Below are 26,173 nucleotides of genomic sequence, written 5' to 3'. Positions count from 1 at the left end.
TTGGCATGACAACAGGTGCCAGGGGCGTGACATGAGGTGGCGTTGGCATGACAACAGGTGGCAGGGGCGTGACCCCCGTTGGCGCTGATGCCCCCAGCCAGGCGCGCGGTGCGGTCTTCGCCCAGGGGCCGGGCACAAGCGCAGGCCGTGGGCGGGCCGGGGCGGGGCCGAGCCGGCCGGGTGGAGAGCGAGCGACCTCTGCTGGGCCCATGCCGACGCCGCAGGCACCGCGCTCCCCATGACGGGCGCGGCCTGGCCCCGCTCGGCTCCCGTCGCGGCGGAAGTGCGTAGGAGTCAGGTGACCGGAAGCGTTCGGCGGCGACAGGGCAGGGTGATTCCAGGCAGGCGGGCGAGACCCGGCAACGGAGACAGCGAGCGGCGCGGCCCCGGTGAGTGCGGGCAGAGAACCCGGCCCCGGGGGACAGGCCCCGATACCCACCGCCGCGTGCCCCTGTCACCGCCGGGCCCTTCTCGGGCCCCCGCGTGCGCGGGCAGACGCACGCCTCCAGCCAGCGCGCGCACGGTGCGGGCGGGGCGCGCCCTGCCTCCTGCACGGGCGCCCGGCGCGTGTGCGGCGCTGCTGCTGATGCTGCTGCTCCCCGTGTGCTGCGCGTGCCCTGGGCCGGGGCGGGCGTGCCTCGCGCGCGCGCACACCCATTGCGCAGGTGCCGCCGCCCGCGTGGGGCCCGTGCGTGTGCACGTCCAGCCGCCCTTGCCGGGCGGTGCACGCGCACGAATGCCGCCCCCCCCCCCCCGCCCCCATTCCCGCCCAGGCCGGGCACGCAGCCCGGCCGTGAGCTGGCGCTGCCCGTGTGGCAAGGCAGGGCGAGGGGCCCATCGCCTCCCGCGTGTGTCCTTCCTGCCTGGTCGCCGGCTCCCGCTGCCTTCCGCAGGGTGGGCCAGGGGCTCCCGGGGTGACCCCGCCCAGGGCCGGGCCCGAGCGCTTGGACCCAAAGCGTTGCCTGCCAGTTCCCTCCGGTGCCTGCCTTGTCGGACGCCAGGGGGCAGCAGGCCCCGTATCTAATCCCGCCCTGGTCCCTGGCTCTGAGGTAGCCCACGGAGCTGTCCCCGCCCCAGGTGCTCTGACCGCACAAGGGGGCAGCTCTGCTGAGCGAAGGGGCCTCTCCCAGCCTTTCCTCCGTCCTCAACGCGGTTTGCAGGCGTCAGCCCTGCCCTTGACGAGGGTGCCCAGACAGCAGCTGTGAAAAAACAGGGCAGGGGGTGGGGGGCAATAGGCACCTATGTAAGAAAAAGCCCCTAAAAACAGGACATCTGGTCACCCTACTCTTAACCAAACCTGAATCCCATATAAAATGTGCAATTTCACACCGAACTTTAACAGACGGGTCCAAATTTCCTAGTGTTTGTTGGGAGATAATATCTTCCCTTCCGTTTTTAATTTATGGGGCTAGCATAGTGTATAATACCGGGGTGGGCAAACTTTTTGGCCCGAGGGCCACACTGGGGTGCCAAACTGTATGGAGGGCCGGGTAAGGAAGGCTGTGCCCCCCAAACAGCCTGGCACCTGCTCCCTATCCACCCCCTCCCCCTGACTGCCCCCCTCAGAACCCACGACCCATCCAACCACGCCCTGCTCCTTGTCCCCTGACCGCCCCCTCCCAGGACCCCCCGCCCCGGGATCCCACTCCCTATCTGACTGCCCCCCGACCCCTATCCACCACCCCCCGACAGGTGCCCCAGGACTCCCACAACCTATCCAACCCCCCCGACCGCCCCAGAACCTCTGCCCCATCCAACCGCTCCCTGTCTCCTGACTGCCCCCCAGAACCCCCTACCCAACCCCCATCACCGCCGCCCCCATACCATGCCGCTCAGAGCAGCAGGAGCTCGCAGCCCTGCTGCCCGTGCGGCGACGTAGCTGCGGGGGAGGAGGGGCAATGGAGGAGGGGCCGGGGGCTAGCCTCCCCTGCTGGGAGCTCAAGAGCTGGGCAGGATGGTCCCACGGGCCCTGGTATAACACATAACTTATCTGATACATAGCAGTGAGACTGTGATGGGAAATGTACTCCAAGCAGGAACGATACAAAGATTTCTTAATGTTAGTTATCAAGCGTACATTTGTAATTTTTGAGTTTCCAAAAGTGCATTAGGTGCTTCAGATTCCCAGAAAGGTACAGTTCCTGTCCCGTAGAACATCTAGTCTGAGGCTCCTGTTCTGCAACTTAATCAGCACAATTGGAACCATTGTCCACAAGGGTTCACCCATCCAGCTCCACTTGCAGGATTGGAGCCTGTATTAGGCATGACCCACAAAATGAGGGTCAGAAGGAAGGGGCTGAGGAAGGATAAGATAGACAATGTCGTCTCTTGGGACTTCCATAAGACATACATGCATGCAGCTTGAGGGGTCCAGTTATGTTTGCTCTTTAACTTGCTTCTCATATGTGACACAGCAGAAGTGAGTTTCCAGGAGGGATTTGAATGGAGAGAAGAGGGGATGTTGGCCGGCTGTTTACACATGGAGAGGAGCATAGGAAAGTGTACAAAGGTGTGAGCAGCACAAAGGAATAAAGGGGGCATTGAGGCTGGCATGTATCCCTGGTGGTGGGCAGAGGGACCTATAAAAGAAAATACATTTGGAGGAGGAGGAAATGAAGGACACCTCTAGCTTGAAAGTTCATCTAGCACATAGTTGGGATTTGAAGATGGGAATAACATAGGTTGAGTGATGAGCAAGAAAGGCTCTAAAGTGTCTTTCCCTCAAGACTTGGCATTTCTTGTCCTCTGTCCCTCTCCTTCCTTCTCTTCTCCATGTTCTTCTGTTGGCTCTCTGGAGGGCTAGTTCCATGGATTTGAAATCAAGGGACTGATGAATAAACTCTTAGTTCTACATAGTACCTCCCAAAGCACTTCTGATTTGTTTTACAAAGCTTCATACCAAACCATTCTAACAGGATTCTTAGCATGATTCTGGTGAGCTCTGTGACCATGGGCACATAGTGACTGGTTCTGTGACTCGCTTTCCTCTGGGTAAAATGGGGATAACTATCTCATAGGAAAGTTTCGAAGGTTAGTTCACTACCGGTAGCAAAGTGCTTTGAGATCCTTGGATAGAAGAGCAAAGTAGATTAATTTATTTTTAAAAGATAGCACCCCTTGCATCAGTGAATGTGTGCGTTCTGTTAGTGGAATCATTAATATGGAGCACACAGAATTGACCAAAAAATAGACTGCAAAGAAACCTGCGTATCCTGCACTTAAAGTGGTCTGACAGTCAATGACTAGCTTATTTTGGGCCACAAAGCTCACCTAATTCAAGCTCCAGCAGAGTGCTGGAAGAGGAGGTGGTTTCAGAGATGGGTGGGCCTCCACTGAGAAGGTGCTTCCCAGTATACATGCTAACTACTCAGGCTATGCCCTGGGGCCAGATTTTGGGCCTTACACAGATCATATTTCTACCGTTCCAGGCTATCTATCTGGAGACCTGGGAGGATGGCTCTGTGTCCGTTACGGTCAACTCAAGATTCCCTGACAACCCTAAGAGCTAAAAATGTTTCTGTTTTTAAACAAAATCTTGGGTTCTGCAGGCATTGATAGGGAAAGCCAGAGAAAAGAGTCCTACTCACTGTTGACAGTGGATTTGCTGGGGCCTGCATTGTGCCAATATGTAATGGCTATTTGCTTTATTTTTATTGTACGTGTACTGGGAGGTGGGGGGGGGGGTTGTTTGGTTTGTTTTATCAGAGCATCTGATAGATTACAGGGATTGGGTGGCATTCTCACACATAGGATGAGATGTTGCTTTCTGCAGCATTAGCCAAAGGCCCAAGCACAGTGCGTTGCCATGATTCATAGCTGAAGGAACCATTGTGCTCTCGTGTCTGATCTCCTGCATAGCACCGATCTGCTCTTGGGCTACCAAAGGCATGAATTGCTACAAGAAGGCTGGTGTTGGGTTCAGCACTGACATCTAACTTTGTGCTGTGCTGACATGGACAAAGACATCGTTATTGCCCTAACCAATGCAGTTTAGACACAGATAAGGTATTGGACAGGAGTAGCTGCAAATGAGTTTTATCTACCGTTCAATATATTTTTTAAAAATAAATTGTCCTCTTTTCTAGCAATCTTTTCCTTAATTTTTTCTCTTGAATCTTTTTTTTGCCTGCTTTGATTTCTTGTATGATAATCATTTCCCTTCTTCTTTTGCTTTCTCCTGTGGTCTCGATCTCTTCACCCAAGTTGTTTTTTCACCTTTTCTCACTCTCCTATTCTATACCTCCTCCTGCCACCTCCAAGTTGCCATTCTTTCTGGGACAGAAAGCGTGAGTGAGGCACCCTGTGCAACATGGCTAAGAAAAGTAGGATAAATGATAAAAGTAGAATAAATGAAGCATTGTGAGAGGGCACTACTGGTCTGTTCTTTATTGCTGCTACGCTGGGGAATTCTGCATAAAACTCAGCTAAGCATTTACTAGGCTTTTCTTCTTCTTCTTCTTCTTGTCATGGGTTTGACGTGCTTGTCCTCAGTCAGGAAGCTCTATTTGTGTGCAGAGTCATAAAGGCATCCATAACAGCTTACCCTCCCTGTGGACGGAGGCCGTTGTGCAGAGGAGCACAGAAGCTAATACATGTTGCTGTTGTTGTGTCTTCACCGAGCTTTGGCTTCCCTAATTATTTGGCATCCTGGAGTTCCAACACATCTTTCTTCTAAGTAATGAAAGAGAGAGAGTGAGCTTTTAAGGAAGTTGAAAATGCTAGAAGATGGCTGTCTAATACCTCCTCAGGGTGAGCCACACAAGGCGGGGGAAGTATATATTACACGTAGCAGTGACCTGGTGCTGTAACTAATCACCATCTGACTCATCCTAAAGAGGCTAAATTGGCTGCTTACCCAGGATGGCTACACTAGATTTTTGTTTTGGCAGTTTTCCCATCATTGCCTTCCATCTGCAGTAGCAGTGGTGAGAGCACTCATATAGCCAAGGCCCCAGGTGGTGACTAGCGTTTGAAGCACTACGTCATCTAAACCTGCAGAAAACTTCCCCAGGCCTAAAGAATGGAACTCTCTTTGGTATCTTTACAGTTCTTCTAAGTACTGATTTTCAGTGTGTGATAGTGTAACAGCAGCTTGTGACTTTGGAGGGTTTCTCTCGTGCTTTTCATTGCCCTCCATTCATTCTAGGGCTGCTTTTCTTCCCTCCCAGTGTTAACAGTCACTCACAACAGCCATTTACTTTTGTTTTGGCGGTAGGGTGCCAATCCTTCTGGCAGGGTAGTTCCACTCCAGCTTTCATTCTGTGTACCACTTCGTAAGAGAGAGACCCTCTCCTGTATCCACCTCCCATCCCAATACCCCAACCTTACGTTACATAGTCTCAGAATACTTCCATCTGTGGAGCAATGCTTATCCTTGGGCCTCATTTTGAGAACTACTGGGGTTCTGGTTGGTGCTTCTTAATAGAATTGAGTCATTTGAAACACAATCTAATGGAATTATTAGAGCTTTGACGATAGAGTTATAAAAATGTCAAAGGGATGCTGTCAGCTTGAAATCTAATCAGTTTTAAAAATGAGTTAAAAGTACCTTAGGTTCTTTCACAAACTGAAGAAACAGAAATGTTTCCCCTAACCTGAGAGCCATTTTATAAGTTACTTGTAACAGTTGCATTGCCAGTCCTATCAATTCTATAATGCGTCAGGTCTTCCATTGTGCAAAATAACTGGGGTCGTTGATCTTGGGTAGATTTTGCGTGTGGTAGTTTTGGACAGTACACTCAGCTGCTGACTTGCAGGAAAACACCTGTTACTCAGTAATTCTTTCTGAACCATGTGGGAAACCAAGTCTCTCTCACCATCTAACTTACTATATTGTTAAAGGTTATGTTTTTTAAAAATGCATCATGATAGATGGAAGCCACTCATTCTTCATCTGCCCTTTTTTCAGTACCTGGAGACAATTCTGAGCCCAGTAAGTTGTGATCCATGGCTACAATGATAACATGCCGAAGATTTCCAGGCGGAGTTCGCAGCATGGTTGCATTTTCAACTACAACCAAGTGCGGGGCCAAGAAGAGAGTTCCTAGTAGAAAACAAAAGGAGGATGAGAGCCCTGAAGTGAGCAACACCGATGCTAAAGCTGCGGCTTCTATCAGATTGCTGAACCCTCTGGAGTACAGAGTACTTTATAATCCATCAGCCTACACAGGAACCAAAACCGCATCCCGTCAGAATGCTGCTAGAAACTGTGAAGATAGTGAAGGGCCACTTGTAAATGAATTCTCCACCATCAGTGCTAAGCAGTTTCAGAATAAGTACAGCATCACCTGTTCTCGAAGTCTATCAAGCACAAAACACACCTTGCTGGATCTGGAGTTCCATAAAACTCTTTCCACACAGGCCAGCTCAGTGCCTCCAGCCACGCTGGAGCCCAAGGAAGACAAATTGCTAGATGCTGATGTGGAGGCCTATGACACTAAGGAAGATCCCAGAATGTTTCAGCAGCACAGACCCGAATACCAATCTCTAAGTTATGACAAGTCTGAGACCTTGCAGGTCCTTCCTCTAGAAGAACGTGACTTGATATTACATAAAGTAACTGTACTTAAGAATGGCCTGATCCCAGGAACTATTGTGGAATACTTTTGCAAGCTGAGCTGTTCGCCAGTGCAGCAGCATGTGATGGTGAGATCCAATACTAAGTTTATGATGCTGTGTCGTTATGGAGTTGAAAACATCCAGCTGTTTAGCATCTCAGAACTCACTGACATTTTAAAGGCCTTTATCCGTTTAGCCATTCCACCAACCCACTCCATGCTGAATGTGTATGAGACTGAATTTTGCCGTAGGGTCTGGGACATGAGCCTGGATCAGCTACTGCTGGTGGCTGACCTGTGGCGCTGCTTGGGACGCAGCGTGCCTCACTATTTACAGATCTCCTTCAGCTATGTTAACTTGCACTGGAAAGACCTCACCTTGCCTCAGCTGGTTCAGCTGATTTATATCATCGGTGAAGGCCGGAGAGTGCCCCAAGATTTAATGCAGAAGTTGGAGACTTTAGTGTTGAAGTATTTGGATTCCTTCAACTTGGAGGAAGTGGGCACCATTTCCTTAGGGTTCTTCAAGTCCAACAGTACCTTTTCTGAGCATGTCATGAGAAAAATTGGAGACAAGGTGTCAGGCCAGATGGCAGACATGAGCAATTATGCTTTAGTGAATGTACTTAAGATGTTCCGCTATACTCATGTCGATCATTTAGAATTCTTGAAGCAACTTGGGAAAGTCGTTCCTCCTCGGATTGGTACTATAGGCATCCAGGGTGTCATGCACATAACTCTTGCTTGTTCAGCCTTGCATTACCTTGATGAAGGGATTATGAATGCAGTAGCCTCTTTGTTGCCTTCCAGGGTGATGTATTGCCGTAGCAAAGATATTGCTAAATTCTTGTGGTCATTCGGATACCTGAATTATGAGCCGCCTAATGCAGAGAAGTTTTACTCCAGCCTCATAGACCAGATGCACAGAAAGCTGCATGAATTTGAGAAGTTCCCAGAACATCTCCTCACCTGTTTGTTGGCTCTGGCATTTTCTGGGCACTTCCTAGATGACCTGATAGATTACGCTCTGAGTGCTGAGTTTATTCAGTTAGCCAGGGAGAGTAAATTTGAGCTTAGAAAGGACCTGTTCACTCTTGATGGCAGTGTAGAGATCGAGTGCCCAGATTACAAAGGTAATCGCCTTACGCCACAGTTTCGGCAAGAGGTTACTGAGATGCTGTGGAATTTTGCGAAGAAGGAAATCTGCGTAAAGCCGGAAGTGACAGAAGCTGTCTCTCTACTTGAGGTAATGTTAGGTGGACCCCAGTATGTCAAAAACCACATGATTTTGCCTCACACTAGATCAGATGATGTGGAGGTCCACTTGGGCACAGACCGAAAGCCATTACCTTTTAACTTAGAAGCTGCCACGAGAGCTAAAGGAGAACTGCAAGACATTGGAGTCCATCTCACAGATAACTTAATGAATCAGCTGCTGAAGGGGAAGCCCAGTGGCAAGTCACTTGGGGGTAATAAAACTCGGACAGAGACTTGTAGCCAGAAGGAGGCAGTAGAACAGAAGCAGGCTCCACCCATTCGGAATCATTCTGCATTTTCATATGAGGTTCCTCTGACTGACACCATTTTGAATGCTTTGACCAAATCAAAGACGTCTCCTAAAAATTGTCCCTCCCAGCTAAGGCCTCATCCTGGAGGCGTGAAGCTAGCCATTCAGGTGTCAAACAGGAACCACTATTGCTATGGTTCTAAACAGTTGTTGGGACTGCACAGCTTGAAAAGGAGGCAGCTACAGAAAATGGGATATGTGGTAGTCGAGCTGCCCTTTTGGGAATGGTTTCCTTTGCTCAGACGGACCCATTCAGAGAAGCTGAGCTACCTGCACCACAAAGTGTTTGACTCGGTTCTTTAAGAATCACAGTGTCAGCAAAAAGCTGTTTGACAAATTAATGCTTGAATCAAGTTCTGTAGGGGAATCTGCCTGGCTATAGAGAGTGAAATAGCCATACAAATGCTCCTGTCTGTTGTTTCTCATCACTGTTTAAAATGGCCCCTCTCTTAGAGTAACTTACTTTAAGCTTTGGTTGCTGCTTTGCAGGCAGAGCATGCAGGCAGAGACTTGACAACCATGTTAGCAGGTTCATCCTGCTGCCTCATCTACAGCTGTAAATCCCAAGCTTGTTCAGCTTTGTAAGGAGATCCCAGAATGATTCCATTACAAATAAAATCTCTGGTAACATACTCTTTTATCCACAACACCTTTTCCCTTCAAGCGAGAGCCGGTGGGTTTGGTTGCTCAGTGTGTGAAAACCCTGCCCTCCTTCAGGATGATGTATCAATGCAGTCAGGACGCCTGGAGAAGAATCAGTGAATTCTAAATTGTGCACATGTCGCCTGCTACGGACACCTCTTGCCCATAGGTACCTACCACACCTAGAGCCACTGGTCTGGGTGTTGGGGAAATAGGCTTCCCTGTGCCCTGGCTCCTTCCAGTTCTTCTAGTTTGCGGATGTATGGGAAGGATTCCAGGGCTTCCCCTTTCTTGGGCTCACAGCGAAAGTGAGGGAGTTGGTAAGTGGTATGGGGCTGGGTTGAGCGCGTGAGTGCTGGAGAGGAGGGGGATGGGCGTGGGGAGGGACTGAGCTCTGTTGGCCATTGGTTTCTCATGCATGTGTGCACACACAAAAAGCCTTAGAGGGAACATAGGTCTTGGGTCACTCTCAGTGGAGAGGCATTCACCTTACACAACCCCCAATTACGTTGGTACTAATTAGCCCTGTTGATGGCAGTCTGACTCTCACAGGTAAAGGCTGAACGGCCTAGAAATCCAACTATCCATCTTAAGTGGTTCCTACAAGTCAGGGTTGAATCACAGAGACCAGGCAGTGTGGCAGGAGCTTGTACTGCTGCTGTCTAGCATGTCTATTCTGTAGATTAAAAGATGGTTTTAGTCGTCGTCCCCTTAGTTGATATACTTATTTGTGTCACATCTAAAATTAGATAGTAAAATCTTTGGGGGCAGGGAATAGGTCTTTGCTCTGTAAAGGTCCTAGCACATTTTGGAGCAGTATGTAAATTATCATCTTGCTCTTATTTTATACCATGTTATATTTCGGATCCCATACTAATAAACCATGCGAGCAGCAGAAACCCTGTGCTGTCGCTGTGTGTAATTGGTAAAGTTATGTGAGTAAATATGGGGGCTCTTATTTCCACGTGCTGTGATGCAGTATGTAAATTATCATCTTGCTCTTATTTTATACCATGTTATATTTCGGATCCCATACTAATAAACCATGCGAGCAGCAGAAACCCTGTGCTGTCGCTGTGTGTAATTGGTAAAGTTATGTGAGTAAATATGGGGGCTCTTATTTCCACGTGCTGTGATGCAGTGTTGCCCTTTGTACGCGTGCCCCAAATTTTGTGCCAAGAATTGGCCTCTGGCTGGAAGCACAACCACTTCTTTGTTAGTCCCACTTCCTGTCATCAGCTGTTGCGGTCCAACCACCACCAAACCTTTGGTCTCCAGCATTCCATCTGGTTCTCACAGGGCCCAGGTATGATTGAACCTTGCAACATGCTGCACAAAATGAGCTTTCAGCCATCCTTATTGCTGTTTCCATGTCTTCCCACTGACTCAGCAGACATTCTAGGCCTCTGAGTGACCATTGTGGAAGATGTATGAATTTGTGCAGGTGGCGAATGTGTGCTGAGGTGAGTGTCTGTGTGTGTTTGGGGCTTCTGTGCATGCCAGTTGAATTGAGTGGGTGGTTGTGATGACTGGGGCATTGTGCTGGGAGATTTGCATGGGTGGCAGTTTGGGTGCTCAGCTGCGGTAGTTGGACCAAGCAATCCACCATCTCTTCAGTCTGTCTCCTGCAACCACTGAACTGTTGCTTGCAAAGTAGCTATCCTGTAAAGGTGGTAATTAGCTAAAGTACCTTTGACATCCCAGTGGTCTAGGACTCTTGATATAGCATAGATATGTGCCTTACTGTAGCTGTACACCAAACAGGTGTAATTCATAAAGTCAAAAAGGCTGAGAACTTAAAAATTGGATGGCAGCAGACCATAAATCCCAGCGATAAGAACATAAGGCCACACTGGGTCAGACCAAGATCCATCTGGCCCAGTATCCTGTCTTCCGACAGTGGCCAATGCCAGGTGCCCCAGAAGAATGAATAGAACAGGTAATCAAATCCGTCCCCTGTCACCCATTCCCAGCTTCTGGCAAACAGGCTAGGGACACCATCCCTGTCCATCCTGGCTAATACCCATTGATGTACCTGTCCTCCATGAACTTATCTAGTTCTTTTTTGAACCCTGTTAAAGTCTTGGCCTTCACAACGTCCTCTGGCAAGAAGTTCCACAGGTTGACTGTGCGTTGTGTGAAAAAATACTTTTTTTTTTTTTTTAAATTTGCTGCCTATTAATTTCATTTGGTGACCCTTAGCTCTTGTGTTATGAGAAGGAGTAAATAACACTTCCTTATTTACTTTCTCCACACCAGTCATGATATTATAGACCTCTATCATCTCCCCACTTAGTTGTCTTTTTTCCAAGCTGAAAAGTCACAGTCTTATTAATCTCTCCTTATATAGCAGCTGTTCCATACCCCTAATCATTTGTTTGGGCCTTTTCTGAACCTTTTCCAATTCCAATATATCTTTTTTGAGATGGGATGACCACATCTGCACGCAGTATTCAAGATGTGGGCGTACCATGGATTTATATAGAGGAAATATGATATTTTATATCTTATTATCTATCCCTTTCTTAATGATTCCCAATATTCTGTTAACTTTTTTTACCTTTTTTTTTTCCCCCAGAGAACTATCCACAATGACTCCAAGATCTCTTTCTTGAGTGGTAACAGCCAGTTTAGACTCCATTTTATATGTGTAATTGGAATTATGTTTTCCAATGTGCATTACTTTGCATTTATCAACACGTAATTTCATCTGCCATATTGTTGCCCAGTGACCTTGTTTTGAGAGATCCTTTTGTAGCTCTTCTCAGTCTGCCTGGGACTTAACTATCTTGAGTAGTTTTGTATCGTGCAAATTTTGCCACCTCACTGTTTACCCCTTTCTCCAGATCATTTATGAATATGTTAAATACAATTTACCTCTCTCCGTTCTGAAAACTGACCATTTATTCCTACCCTTCGTTTCCAATCTTTTAACCAGTTACCAATCCATTAAGAGGACCTTCCCTCTTATCCCATGACTGCTTATTTTTCTTAAGAGCCTTTGGTGAGGGACCTTGTCAAAGACTTTCTGAAAATCTAGGTACACTATATCCACTGGATTCCCTTTGTCCACATGCTTGTTAACCCCCTCAAAGAATTCTAGTAGATTGGTGAGGCATGATTTCCCTTTACTAAAACCATGTTGACACTTTCCCAACAAATTAAGTTCATCTATGTGTCTGACAATTTTGTTCTATACTATAGTTTCAATCAGTTTGCCCGGTATTGAAGTCAGACTTACCAATCTGTAATTGCCAGGATCACCCCTGGAGCCCTTTTTAAAAATTGGCATCACATTAGCTATCCTCCACTCATTTGATACGGAAGCTGATTTAAATGATAGGTAACAGACTACCGTTAGTAGATCTGCAATTTCACATTTGAGTTCCTTCAGAACTCTTGGGTGAATACCATCTGGCCTTGGGGACTTATTACTGTTTAGTTTATCAGTTTGTTCCAAAATCTCCTCTAATGACACCTCAATCTGGGACAGTTCCTAAGATTTGTCACCTAAAAAGAGTGGCTCGGGTTTGGGAATCTCTCTCAAATCCTCAGCCATGAAGACCGATGCAAAGAATTCATTTAGCTTCTCTGCAATGGCCTTATTGTCCTTGAGTGCTCCTTTAGCAGCTTGATCGTCCATTGGTCCCACTGGTTGTTTAGCAGGCTTCTTGCTTCTGATGTACTTAAACATTTTTTTGTTATTACTTTTTGAGTCTCTGACTAGCTGTTCTTCAAATTCTTCCTAATTATATTTTTACACTTCATTTGCCAGAGTTTATGCTCTTTTCCTCACTAGGATTTAGCTTTCACTTTTTAAAGGATGCCTTTTTGCCTCTCACTTCTTTTACTTTCTTGTTTAGCCATGGTGGCACTTTTTTGGTTCTCTTACTATGTTTTTTAATTTGGGGTATACATTTAAGTTGAGCCTCTATTATGGTGTCTTTAAAAAGTTTCCATGCAGCTTGCAGGGATTTCACTTCTGGTGCTGTACCTTTTAATTTTTGTTTAACTAACTTCCTCATTTTTGTGTAGTCCCCTTTTCTGAAATTAAATGCTACAGTGTGGGGCTTCTGTGGTGTTTTCCCCACCACAGGGATGTGAAATTTAATTATCTTATGGTCGCTATTACCAGGCGGTCCAGCTATATTCACCTCGTGGACCACATCCTGTGCTCCACTTAGGACTAAATCAAGAATTGCCTCTCCTCTTGTGGGTTCCAGGACTAGCTGCTTCAAGAAGCAGTCATTTAAGGTGTCAAGAAACTTTATCTCTGAATCCCGTCCTGAGGTGACGTACCCAGTCAATATGGGGATAGTTGATATTCCCCTTTATTATTGAGTTTTTTATTTTGATAGCCTCTCTAACCTCCGTGAGCATTTCACAGTCTCTGTCACCATCCTGGTCAGATGATCAGTAATATATCCCTACTGCTATATTCTTCTTGTTAGAGCTTGGAATTACTATCCATACAGATTCTATGGTATACTTTGGTTCATTTAAGGTTTTTACTTCATTTGATTCTACTCTTTCTTTCATATGATGATTGAATGATTGAAACTGGTGATATTCTGAACAAAAAGAGCTCTCAGCTATGGTTGTAGGGGATTCCATCATTTCACACTGACTCATCAGACATCCTAGGCTTCAGCAGGACAATCCTGCAATATTATATAATCTTAGATATATTTCAGTGGAGTAGAGGCAGTAGATCTTACTGTGATATTACACACACAAACAAATGTCAGAATTATGGTTGCCTGTGCAACCCATTCCCTCCCCCCAAAGTGCAATCCTTTCTGCACCATCCCCTCCAACCTTACCATGTCCCAATGTCTTCACCCAGCTAGTACCAGTCTCCACTCCTCAGGCCCAGTCTCACCCCTCTGGACTCTTCCTCCCAGTCTCCTTGCTCAGCCATTCCCAGTTCTCCCTCCGCACCAGGCTCCTCATCTGATTATTTTCTGTCCCTCATGCTGCCCATGTTCCCCGTCCCCACTGGATCCCTGTTCCAATTTCCCTCCATGGCCTCATTCCAATCTCAGTGTTCACTTGTCTCTTTGTCCTAGATTTGTTGTGCAGCCAAACCCAGTTCTTATCTGACTCCTCATCGGATCTGTCTCCCCTCCCCTCAACCCCACTGGTTCTCAGCCCCTCTTGTCCAGCTAGTCCCTGTCTCCTCCCACCTCCTCATCCAATCCCAGTCTCCCCCCACCTACTAGCTCCTTATCATCCCCCCCACTGCCACACACACACACACACACACACACACACACACACACACACACACACACACACACACACACACACACACACACACACACACACACACACACACACACACACACTCAGTTTCTTTCCCAGTTTCTTTGCCTAGCTAATTCCAGTCTTCCCTCCCCCCACTCCATTGCCAGTCTCCAATCCAAGCCTTCTCCTCCCACCACATCCCAACATGCTCCTTGCTCCAATCTACTCGCTCTTGTCCCCTCTGCATTTGAATCAAGTAACCTGCTTCGTCAGGTTCCCTGGGCCCAACAGAGAGAGCCCTGAGAGCACAGGAGAGACAGTCTTCCTGCTCTCAGTTCAGGTGCTTGGATCCAACGTAGTCCACAGCAGCCCAGAGCTGCAATAGCAGGGAATGTCCTGTCCATCTCTGTGCTGGAGCACGCCCAGTGTGGATGGAATCTTTGTGGAATTTAGCTGCTAAAATAGAGTCTGTATTGAGCATGTGTGAACTTAAGTTTTTTTGAAAGGCTTTAATTTGGCTACATTTGGGCAGATTTTCACAAGAACAGCAAAAAGCACATCCCTGGCCCAAAGGCCACTCCCCTGCCAAACTTCGAGTCCCTGGCTCCAAAGCATGGGGGCACTAGAGCTTTTCAAAGAAAACATAGCCATTAACATGTGCAAATCGTAGTTTTTCCCAGTCTTGCTTTCAGAAACAGCTGAACTGTTCCAGCTGAAATTTAAAACACAATATTCAAGCCTGAAACAGACACCCAGTATGGAAAACCAAATGATTAAAGTTGGACAAAGTTATAAGCAACTGAGAAAAAGATCTTATGACACAAAATGATGGGCAACCTTAACAGCAAGTGATATTACCAGTCCCACCTATCACTACTTTGGGGTTTAAAAGGATTGATGGGGGTGTGGTTCCCCCCCCATCCTACTTCTGTTGTAATTTTTCCCACTCCTCAGTGGAGGTATAGTTCACCCTTTGCATACAGAAGATACAGTGCCTGCTAACAGGCCTGAGAAGCTTATTGATACCCTATTGAGCTGAATAACATTTATCTCAGATAGTAGCACCATTTATTTTAAATCTCTCATGTTTCAGCTCGAAGGAAATCAGTCCTTAAACTGAGCAGAATATGAGCTGCCCATTGACCAAAACGCACACAGCTCTATCCAGTCACTTACCTCACAGTGGATTGCCCCTCAACCAGCATATTCCTTACACCTCTCAATAAGGGAAGAGAAGATTAAGCGACATCTCACACGTGTCTGTTGCTGTGAGCTGTGCACTTTTTGGTGCCACGCCCCCTTTTCAAAATTACTATGAAGTGCACTTTGTTCCTCAGTCAGAAATCACTCCAGTGGAAACAGTTATTCTGTGGTCACCTACGTGAGTTGTACAACATTCCGTCCATGTGGCTAAAAGCTTAGTAGAATTCAAAAAAAGCCTACACACTTACACTGTACTAGGGGTGTTGTCAATGGACAGGCTAAAACAGCGTTTTTCAAAGTTCGGGTCGCCACCCCGTACTGGGTCACGGCATGACAGGCACTAGGTCCCTCTGGGCAGCACCGCCGACTAGGGTGTTAAAAGTCCCGTCGGTGGTGCTGCCCAGCTAAGGCAGGCTAGTGCCTACGTGCTCTGACACCACGCTGCGCCCCGGAAGCAGCCAGCAGCGGGTGCAGCTTCTCGGCGGGGGGGCCACGGGGCTCCCCGAGCACGGGCTCTGCACTCGGCCAACGGGAGCTGGGGGGCGGGACGGGACGGTGCCTGCGGGCGAGAGCCACGCAGAGCCGCTTGCATGCCTCCGCCTAGGAGCCAGACCTGCTGCTGGCTGCTTCTGGGGTGCAGCGCGGTCCACAGCACCAGGACAGGCAGGAAGCCTGCCTCTACAGCCTGGCTGCACTGCTGACCGGGAGCCGCCAGAGGTAAGTCCGTGCCCCAACCCCATGCCCTAATCTCCAGCCCTGAGCCCCCTCCCCCCCCAAGCTGGAACCCCTTCCTGCACCCCAAACCCCTCATCCCTGGCCTCACACCAGAGCCTGCACTTCCAGCCCAGAGCCCTGAGCCTCTCCTGCACCACAACCCCCTGCCCCCGCCCAGAGACCCCTCCCACACCCTGAACCCATCATTCCCAGCTGCAGCCCTCACCCCAACCCTCAGCCCCAGCCCTGAGCCCCTCCCACACCCCAAACCCCTCAGCCCCAGCTCCGTTGGGTCATGGGCATCAACAATTTTCTTCAACTGGGCCCCAGGAAAAAAAATTGGAAAACCACTGGGCTAAAACATATTTTGAATGGATTTAAACCTAGGATGGAAGCTAGCAGGAAAGTGCCTGGGGTTAGGAAGAAATTTCCCTTATGAGCAAGCTATCACGTAATTCTGCACTATGGAATGAGTTGTGCCTTCCTCTCAATTATGTAGTGCTAGTCCCTGCCAGAGATGGGTTGCTGAACGGGGTGGGATCTTTCATGATCAGGAATGGACAGATGTACACAGAGTTCTACTTTTCGAGAGATGGTATTTCCAGCAGCAAGCCTGGCACTGCTATAGATTGTAGACCTTGCACTTTTTAACCTAAATAGAGACTTGAAAATGCCTCTCTGTTTATCTTACGTGAAATTGACATTTATTATATGTGAGCACACTGGTCTCCTTTTAACAAACACAGCCTGATCCACCAAAAACTATCAGACAGGCATTTGTAACATAAGCTTCAAACTCACTCTTTCATGGGTGACTTGAGATATTTTTTACGTTGAATTTGGACTTTAGAGCCAACGTCACCATTTATCTGTATTCTGACATCTGCACTTAATCAGTGTTCAGGCTGTGTTATGCTTGTACGTTTACTAGACAGGTATAAGAAGCATTACACACTGACCTGATTTCAGTTCATTTTATAATCCCATTGTACACCTAAAAGCGCTTGCAAAAATCCAGTTAGGCTGAACAAATACCCTCAATTGGAAATCATTTAAAGGGCTCCTTTTTCTTGATAGAATTTGCAAGTATGTGGTTATAAGATTGCTCCAAGCAATGAGGTTTACGCCCACATTAAGAGGTTAAAATTCTTACTTTTAAAAAGAATCGTGTCTAACCAGTTTGTTTAGTTCTTTGAATGCAAAAGGTTGTGTGTTCTCCTGGCTTCCTTTTCTGAACATGTTTGAAAGAGTTGACTTGATCAGTGCTCAGAATTTTGTTGATCTCCCTAAAACACCAAGACAGGTTTCAGAGTAGCAGCCGTGTTAGTCTGTATCCGCAAAAAGAAAAGGAGGACTTGTGGCACCTTAGAGACTAACCCATTTATTTGAGCATAAGCTTTCGTGAGCTACAGCTCGATGCATCCGATGAAGTGGGCTGTAGGTCACGAAAGCTTATGCTCAAATAAATTTGTTAGTGTCTAAGGTGCCACGAGTACTCCTTTCCAAAAGCACCAAGTGATCTGTTGGATAACAGAGAGCAGCTATTAAATAATGGTTATTAATTTTGCATTCAAGAGTAACTTTCATCTGAGGATTTCAGAGCATTTAGAAACATTTATCCTTGCAACCACTGTGCATTGTTACTTATTTACATTACAGTAACAGCTAGATTCCTTGGTTGAGATGTCACATCCTATTGTGCTAGACCTTTTACTACCAGACAGTTTCTGCCCCCCGGCTTGCTTGCTTACAACCTAAACAGACAAGACAGGCACAGGATGGAAGAGGAAACAAGGACAGAGATGTAAAATGATTTGCTCAAGGTCACGCAGCAAGTTGATGGCAGAGACGAGAATAGGCCTTCTGACTCCTAGATCAGTGCCCTAGCCGTCTAGGAGCATAGTGTAAGCTATGGCACAGAGTGGTTAAGCAATTTGACCAACGTCTTAGCGGGGAAGATTTGCAAAGACACAAAGGGGAATTAGGCTGCTGAGAGTTAGGCATCTTTTGAAAAACTCCCTCAGGTTGAGTGGATGGCAGGGCAGGGACTAAGTCCCTACCAAACCCTTCCTCTCTAGAGCACACTCCCCTTTGATAAGGCTTGCATCTAATCACTGCTTTATTTACAAATTAGAATTTTCATAAAAACATTCATTCCCTAGGCTTCCTTCTCAGATATTTTTCTCCTTTGAATCGTGAATGATTTTAACTTGATCTTGCATCTTAACCCAGAATCACCTATGACACGCTCACTTGGGTTTCTCTTGAGTTGCTAAAAGCTTCACCCACTTGAATTTGAACTGCATTTTGTGAGCAGTCAGACTTGCGATTCACCTGTGACTCAGGAACCGTTTACACAAGAGCCTCCTATTTTCCACTGTTCACTAACATTTATGTTTTGCTTTTGCCTTTAGTTTTACTAGCTGACTCTGATGCTTGGAAGTTGAGTCCTCAAACTGCAAAGATGGTAATAAACATCTGCCTCCCACAGTTCAAGCCAAGAATTCACTGCAACAAGGTAAAAATAAAAAAGCATTGTGTTTTCTGCGGCTTAAGGCATAGGGTCGGCTCTGGTATCCCTTGGTTAGGTGGAGAGAATAAGCAGTCCTTGTCTCTGCTGGACAGAGTAGACAAAGGAGTGCTCATTCATTACACCATTTGTGTCTGAGATAATGTTTGCTTAAGAGCATTCTCAGATGCTCATGCAAATCTTTCTAAGAAAAAGCAACCAATTTCACTCACCAGGCTCTGTGGTGAAATCCCCCAGAAAACACCTGAGCAGTGTCTGTTGGAATTATCTCCGTGTAATGTGCAGAGAGATGCTCTTGTGGCATCACACTTAAAGGGCCATGGTCAGGTAGGTTACAGCGAAAACAACAGGATTTTTTAATTTTGCAAAACTGGGTGGAATTGCTTGGGGGCGGGTGTTGACAATTTATTTTTAATTTATAACATTTTTTTGTGAAAGCCCCTCAAGTCTTCAAGACTCATCTTCAAAGCTAACCAGTCTTATTGCAAAGAATTGGGGCAGTGTGGTATAATGGTGAGTTAGGACTCATGGGTTCTTTTTCTGCATCTGGTAATTTGGGGTATTGGGTACCTGCAACTCCTGTTGACTTCGTTTAGAGTTGTGGGTGCTCATCACTGCTAAAAATCAGTGCCAAGGTATTTCAGGTTGGGCCCCCAGTTAGGAGGTCACTCTGAAAAATTTGGCCCTTATCCTTTCTCTGCTTCAGTTAACCTCTCTGTAAAATTGGTGTTATAACACTGTTACACCTCATAGGGGAGTTCTGAGGGTTAATTAGTTCTGAGATCTTCAGATGAAAGGTGGTAGGTAATGTTTTCATTATTCAAGTGCTTACACAGTCAACATTTTAATATAGACAGATATCTTTTTCTCTTTGCCTTAGAGATTACCTAGTTCTTAATTCAAAGCCTATTTTGAATGGCAAGGCCGCCCAAACTGCATCTCAGAAACAATAGAGAACCTGGGTTTTGTCTTGTGAAAAACGCAGCATTTATTTACACAGTATTTAAAACCCTTCCTAGACGGGGTTGATTACATTGCTGGTCTGTACAAGCAAGGTGACTGCAATTAAGTGAGTGAAGTTGCCTGCTCTTACATCAGTGCTGAATTTAGCCTCTCCTCCATATTTTAGTCTAAAATGAATTTACGGCAAAATCCTTTACAATAAATGTTTTCAATTAAATTCTCATTTCCTTAAAGCTGCACTGTCATAATTGGTGAATGCTTCTAACGTCTTGAGCAACACTGTTGTACCAAATGGGTTTGCAGAGCCCAGCACCCCTAGACTAACAACTCAGGAACACATGCCCTGGGGGAGACAATCAAGAGCGCACAGTTTATCCTTTAAGTTTTGTTATTCGCAGTTGATCATTTAATGCCTCAAAAATTCTGTAAAAGTGGTTGCAAACTCACTTTCCTCTTTTGGGTCAAATCAAGCCCAGTATCCTCTCATTTCTCTTTAAACACAGATTTCTGCTGATGGTTATGAAGTTGAAAACCTCATCTCTGAAGACCTTGCAAAGAGAAACCGGGGCTTTCGCAGTGAATATTTCATCAAGCCCCCAGTCCATGTTACTCTCTCCTTTCCCTTCAACATAGAAATCTGCAGGATTAACATAGACATCTCATCGGGCGGGTATCAGAATTTCACGGGGCTGGACATTTACACGTCTACCTCATTGAACAAAAGCTCTTGGAACAGCCCCGAGTCTCAGTTCTCAGGTCTGGCTGGTCAGCCTGTGTCGGACAAAGACGTTTTCACACTAGTGGGTAAAGCCATTCTAAAAAATCAAAGCAAAGTGACGTTCAGCCATAGGGGCTTCAAGCCAAGGCCTCCTTTCCATCAGATGGAAGCTGTCTTCTACCCTGGTTCTGCATCTCAAGACCTATGGAATAAAGGCCCTGCCTCACTGAGCAATGTATCGCACTTAAAAATTTGCATCTCCCACGTAGCGGGAGGTGGCCTCCCTTGCATTAAAAGACTGGAGGTTTGGGGGCAGCCAGCTAAGTCATGCCCGCAGGAAGTGATGGACAGCGTGTTCCAAGTGGCCTCTGCGTGCCTGGCTCAGGGCTTGGGCATCCAGAGTGCCGGTTTCATGTTCCCAATGGAAAGCGAGTGTGTGCCCTTAAGCAACTCCGACTGCGAACAGCAGAGTCTCCAGAAGCTGGTCGATGTTGTTCAGGATATCCCTGAAGAGTTCTTGGACCCCATCACTCTGGAGATAATGCCCTTCCCAATGCTGCTGCCATCTGGCAAGGTGATCGACCAGAGCACTCTGGATAAATGCAACCGGAGTGAGGCTTCCTGGGGTCGGGTGCCCAGCGATCCTTTCACTGGGGTTGCCTTTAGCCAACACTCCCAGCCCCTCCCTCACCCCTCTCTAAAGGCGAGGATAGACCACTTCCTATTACAGCACAGCATCCCGGGCACCAACCTCCTCGGGAGGGCTCAGGTCTTAGGGGTGGTCACACCTTCTTCCCTAACCATGTCTTCTCTGAAAAGGAAAATGGACTGTATGGAGCAAAGCCCTGATGACAGTAACCACGTAGAACCCTCTTATTTTTCTACCACAAACTTACTAGCCATGTCTACCTCCGAGAGCGGTGCTAAAAAAATGAAAACGGAGAGTGACTCGCCTTTGGCCCAAATGGACTGCTCGACAGGTACTCGCCTCCCTAATTCTCACTGTTTCTTCACCTTGCTGATCTCCCAGGACCAGAGTCCCACACGCCATCCCAAATGTGGTTTTACTTAATCCTCGCATCTCCTGCAGATTCTCACACCAAAACCTAGGGGCGCTTTTTGAGGCTGTTGTCTTTTGCTCCTGCCAAACATTATGGAAATGGTTTTAGCGTGTCATTCATGTCGGACTTTCCCCTTTCCTCTACCCAGCACATTCTTTCTTTCATAGCCAGATTTTACTTGTTTTGTTTTGTTTTTCAGTCCATGACCTCATTGTTCTGCCTGTGTCAATCTACACCATTTTATTTGCCCATAATTGGTTCAGATCACTTAATTTTTCCGTTAGTCTTTTATTTCCTTTGTCCCTATCATTTTCAGTTCATTGACAAATTTTGCTCTGCTGGAAAATCATCTCTTGCAGCCTGTGCAAAAAAATTATCATGGGGATTTTACTAGCCCAGGCACGCAGCGTGCTGGCCCATCGTCCCCATAATGGGGAAAACTCTCAAATATCTTCCCTGCGCCGAATGAACTGGTTTGTAGAATCATGTGTGGGCTGCTCACACAGGTCACGGCAATCACAAATGTGCTCTACTGACCCTTCTGCTGCTTACATTCCTAACCGTTCTCCCACAAGTGGCATTTACTTAACACAGCACAGCTCGAGAAGCACTTGTCACATCCCAGTCAGTAACACTAAATGCTTGTGTTGATGGATGTCCCTGCCAAGGGAGCGTAAAGCCTTAAAACCAATGGCTAGCAGAAAGAGCAAGTGTGTGTGTGTGTCCAATCAGAGTGAAGTTCTAGAGGCCAAGGGACAGCGCTTGAAAGGCTGGAGGGGAAGGTACTACCCATGGACTGGGGGTGATTAAGGCAGAGAGGACATTTCCAAAGGAGAAGCCTTTACAGTTGCTAAAAATGGGCTGTAGCAAGTGTCCGGGGGGCCGTTTGACACTGGTATCGCCCCCCTCAGTATTGGCCGCTCTGTTAGAAAAATGTCTGTGAGCAGAGCCATTGGGCATGAGCTCGTCATCGTGAATCATTTGCCAGCTGTCATGTCACCAACTATGGGCCCAGTCTTGCACCCCTGGGTCGGTGAGCAGTCCCACTGATCATCCAAGGCTTTAACATGCCGTTTAGGTCCCTTCTGTGCTACAAGCTGTCATTGTCAACCAAGCCAGGAGATAGCCATGTTGTAAGTGGGTTCTCTGGCTGGGTTGCACTTGCTGTAATGTAGGCAGCCTCTCGGGCTCCCCATCCTGTAAAGTTGGGCGTGGGGTGCTGGATAGCAATCGTGGATTGACAGCACATTCAAGCTTTTTGACTGCTGAGCCAGTTACACTGGTTGGAGGGGAAGGATCGCTTTGTGGTTAAAGCACAAGACAAATGCATCTGCTCCTCCAGAATGGGACCTACTGCTCCTGCTTTTTCATTCTCTTAACAAGTAGCGCGTTCAGTCTCTGTCCTATAACGATCAGCTTAGCACAAGGGGGATGATAGGCCTGCTGTCTCCAGGCATGTTCGGCCATGTAAAGCATTTTTCTTGGCATATTTATTTCCTTCCTCATTTGTGCAGAAATACCTAGAATGTATTGAACTCTGGCTTTACTCCAGAACACACACAGCCCTTTATATGCATGCGTTTCCATTTTGCTCTGCATCTTTCTTATCAGTTGTGTGGCATAATTATAGTTACTGCATTATTTAATAACATCACAGATAAAGAGAGGTAAATGAAGTTGAATAACCAAGGGAGAAGAGACTACGTGGGCATGGGTAATTTGAAGAGAAGTGGAGAGCCACGGAAGCAGTGAAGTTTAGGGAATCTGGCCCACATACAGCACATGAGAGTGTTGAACACAGAAGGATTGTCTCCCTGAAGAGCTGAGTTGAATTTTCTTGAATACATTCTGCAAAGGCTTAATGTAAACCAAATAGGATTTGGGCTGAAGGTGACATGGAGAACGTTCGTCCACAGTAGGTACATGAAAATGTCAAAGGTGGGCTGAAGCCGCACTGTTCAGATCTGAACTCTCCCAGTCTCCCAAACAGCATTTCCTTTTTGGTTTAAACATTCCCCATCGGTGTTAGAAACCAAACCCATGGTGCTGAGCTAGAGCCTAAAGACCGGAAAGTGAAACTGAACAGTCTAGCGTCAGCTGGCCAAGCTGAGCGAAATGCAGAAGTAAAGAAAGGGTGATTGGGATTTTCAAAAGGGCCCAAAGGAATTAGGTGCTTGAATGCCATTGAAGTGCAGGCTTTAAGCAGGCACATAAGCATTTGCAAGATCGGGGCCTAAACTTCAATGGCATTCAGGCACCTAACTCCCTTAGTCCTCTGTTTAAGTCCCAAGCAATAAAAGTAAATAAATCGTAGCATGTCTGTTGGGCTTGTCTTCCATAGATCTCAAAGCACTTTACCCAGCTGGGCAAGGTATCAGTATCCCAACTTCACAGGTGGGGAAGCCGAGGCACGAAGAGTTAGAGTGAATCAATGGCAGAGTCAGAACTGAGCTCTCCTGGCTGCATACTCACCCACCACATGACATGGGAAAAAGTAAAATGAGAGTTGAAAAGTCCTTTTGCGTGTCGCAGTCCGGGCCTTTCACTGGGCCATAGCAGTGACCACATGGGATGTTAGTGCGCAGCTGCGCTGTAGATTCACACGCTGGCCTGTCGTGTGTTAACTCAGCCCTAAGACACTGTTTTGAAGAGAAATAAAAAGGCTTTTGTCTTATGTTCAGACCATCCCTTCAAAATTAAGAATGTGTTTAGTAGCAAAGCAGCTTTTATTTTGTCCCTTGATGCCTCCCCCTGCAAAACCCGGCTATTTCTAGATCTCATGCCTTTCTCTGCAGGTCCAGTCTCTCATGAACAGAAGCTGTCCGAAAGCTTGGACATTGCCTTGACCTCTGCACTCAGCTCTAGGCCATCATTTACAGCTAGGTTGGTAAAAGGCCAGCAGCAGCCGCATAGCGAGGGGGGCTGCAGCAGTTCGTGGAATGCAAATGCCCCAGCTGGTAAGCAGCAAACCAATTGGTTTCACTTTTGGCATTCAGAAGCGCAATGGTAGGCTGTAGAATTTGTATTAATATAATTTAATAAGGACTCCCACAGGTTGGATTGTGCATTTTTTCCCCTTCTTTTGACATAGAGTAGTTCGTAAATCTACCCAAAGTGTCTCCTGAGAAGCCTTACTTAGCAATAACCATCTGAGTACCTCCGAGTCTTTAATGCTTTGTTCTCCCAACCCCCTGGCAAAGCACAGCTGTACTATTATCCCCATTATACAGATGGGGAACCGAGGCACAGAGAAACTATGTGATCTGCCCAAGGTCACACAGGAAGTCTGTGCCAGAGCAGAGAATTGAACCTGAATCTCAGGGCAGCGCTCTGACCACTAGACCATCCTTCCTCATCCGCTGCGTGAAGCTGTTGCCCATTTTCTGTGTCAGAAATCAGATGCTAGACGCTAACTTGTGCCATCGGAGGAGACGGGGGACCACGTGCAGTTCCCATAGTGTATGCAGGTTTCTGAGCTGCTTTCACTAGCAGTGTGTTCTATTGTTCAGCTATCACCATTGAGCTGGAATCTGAATAGCCCGCTCTAGGCATTATGGGCACAAAAAGCAAAGTGGTATTTAAGGAAATATGTTAAGTTCTTCATACAGTGGAGTATGATACCCATGCAGGTGTCTGACAGAGACCGAGTTCAGTACTCAAATGCCAGTGTTTGAAAAGGGGTGATTTTTAGCCTAGACAAAAGCAAGAATTCTTTTGCTAGCTTTCGTCCTCAATAAAATTCTGGTGGTACCAAACTTCACCTTGATCTAGCCTTCCCAAGCAGAAATGCTAGGAAGCAAGAGGAATATCCTTGGAGTTTTGACATGGTAGCTTGTTATAAGGAAAACAGGGCCCTTTCCCAAGATAATGTGAGCGCTTGCAGCTCTAGCTGCTTGTAGGTGCACCTCACCTCAGAATCGGGTTGATAGCCTCCATCTAACATCTTGTGCCAGAGTTTCAGGTGTGGAATAGGCACCGTGTTGCCACGGTTGCTGTAGGATCAACTGACTTGCATTAACATTGACAAAACTTTCTTCTTTCAACTTTCCAGAGCACAGTAGCCGGCCGGTTCAAGGATGCGCGTCCTGTAATAGAACATTTTCTTCTTATTTCAAAACGGAGCCTGTTTACCAGCTTCCCTGCGGCCACCTCCTGTGTCGTCCTTGCTTAGCTGAAAAGCAGAAGTCCTTAACGATACTGTGCATGAATTGTAAAAGGTCAGTCTCCGCTCATGACGTGCTGAGGGTCCACTTTTAACTTCTTGCGCACTGCTATTGAAATGGCTGGCTGAAAGGCCCCAGGGAGAGCTGGAGCCGCTGCTGTTCTACTTGCCTGTATTGAATAGTACAAGGGCGTGGTCCTTTAAAGAGCTTGCCAGATGAGTGCACATAATTCTGAAGAGGACTTTGTCTTCTTATGCTTACAAAGTAGCGGGGAGGTTAGAGCATCGCCCCAGAGCAAAGCGTTACAAGGATAATAAAGCCATACGCTTCTTTAACAAGGAAAATGTATTTATATGAAACTGACATCCATCCAATCATGCACCATCACTTCACCATTCCACCGGCTCAGTGGTTAGCATAGGTGCCTTTTGAACTGTGAGTTTAGCTTCCCTGTCACTTAAAACCATTTCAATATTTGACAAGTAGCCATTCAGTCCTGGGCCACGTGAAGTCCTTGTGATTGAATTCATGCAAGCTACCTGACTTCTCCCCTTTCCTGCCCCCACTCCCTGCAATTTCCCAGCGGTGCTAAGAGCACACAGGTCCCCTGTTCTGAAGACCAGTAAGTAATGGAAAGAGGAGCTGGAATTAGTGCGTAAGTAACTCTGATGATGATCTCATTCTGCTCATACGAACTGTAGAGAAGCCATTGCATTACACACAATGTCACTCTGTTTGTCATGTGACAGGACCGGCTCCCGTCTGGCTGATAGACATTTACGCCTTAATAAAATTATGGTTAAAGTCA

The 26,173-nt window shown here is 46.9% G+C and overlaps 2 protein-coding genes across 4 annotated transcripts; both read left to right on the top strand.

The window, feature by feature from the left end:
- The first annotated feature begins 214 nt into the window (after positions 1–214).
- Positions 215–26,173, top strand: UBOX5 (U-box domain containing 5). Of its 3 annotated transcripts, XM_043544907.1 has the most exons (6): positions 275–389; positions 4,204–4,205; positions 18,354–18,448; positions 19,927–21,121; positions 23,998–24,159; positions 25,254–26,173. In XM_043544907.1, the coding sequence occupies exons 3-6, from the start codon at positions 18,395–18,397 to the stop codon at positions 25,457–25,459; spliced, it is 1,617 nt and encodes a 538-aa protein (XP_043400842.1). In that variant the 5' UTR covers positions 275–389; positions 4,204–4,205; positions 18,354–18,394; the 3' UTR covers positions 25,460–26,173. The 3 variants fall into 3 exon arrangements, with proteins under 3 accessions (XP_037754274.2, XP_043400842.1, XP_007067201.3); XM_037898346.2 differs by lacking the exon at positions 4,204–4,205 and having other exon boundaries at positions 215–389; positions 18,345–18,448; XM_007067139.3 differs by lacking the exons at positions 275–389; positions 4,204–4,205 and adding an exon at positions 8,967–9,086 and having other exon boundaries at positions 18,345–18,448.
- Positions 283–8,427, top strand: FASTKD5 (FAST kinase domains 5). The gene is made up of 2 exons (XM_037898344.2): positions 283–389; positions 5,909–8,427. Exon 2 carries the CDS (start codon positions 5,947–5,949, stop codon positions 8,425–8,427), a length of 2,481 nt encoding a protein of 826 aa, XP_037754272.1. The 5' UTR covers positions 283–389; positions 5,909–5,946.

This window comes from Chelonia mydas, chromosome 4, assembly GCF_015237465.2.
Source record: "Chelonia mydas isolate rCheMyd1 chromosome 4, rCheMyd1.pri.v2, whole genome shotgun sequence".
Classification (NCBI taxonomy): Eukaryota; Metazoa; Chordata; order Testudines; family Cheloniidae; genus Chelonia; species Chelonia mydas.
The sequence above is the reverse complement of the archived record's forward strand: the minus strand, read 5'-3'. Positions and strand labels throughout refer to the sequence as shown.

Bases quoted from the DNA above. Each gene is read 5' to 3' on its own strand.
- UBOX5 (XM_037898346.2), top strand. From the start codon at position 239: ATGACGGGCGCGGCCTGGCCCCGCTCGGCTCCCGTCGCGGCGGAAGTG. The intron at 390-18,344 runs GTGAGTGCGGGC...TTTTGCCTTTAG, and splicing joins CAGCGAGCGGCGCGGCCCCG to TTTTACTAGCTGACTCTGAT. The intron at 24,160-25,253 runs GTAAGCAGCAAA...TCAACTTTCCAG, and splicing joins GAATGCAAATGCCCCAGCTG to AGCACAGTAGCCGGCCGGTT.
- FASTKD5 (XM_037898344.2), top strand. From the start codon at position 5,947: ATGGCTACAATGATAACATGCCGAAGATTTCCAGGCGGAGTTCGCAGC.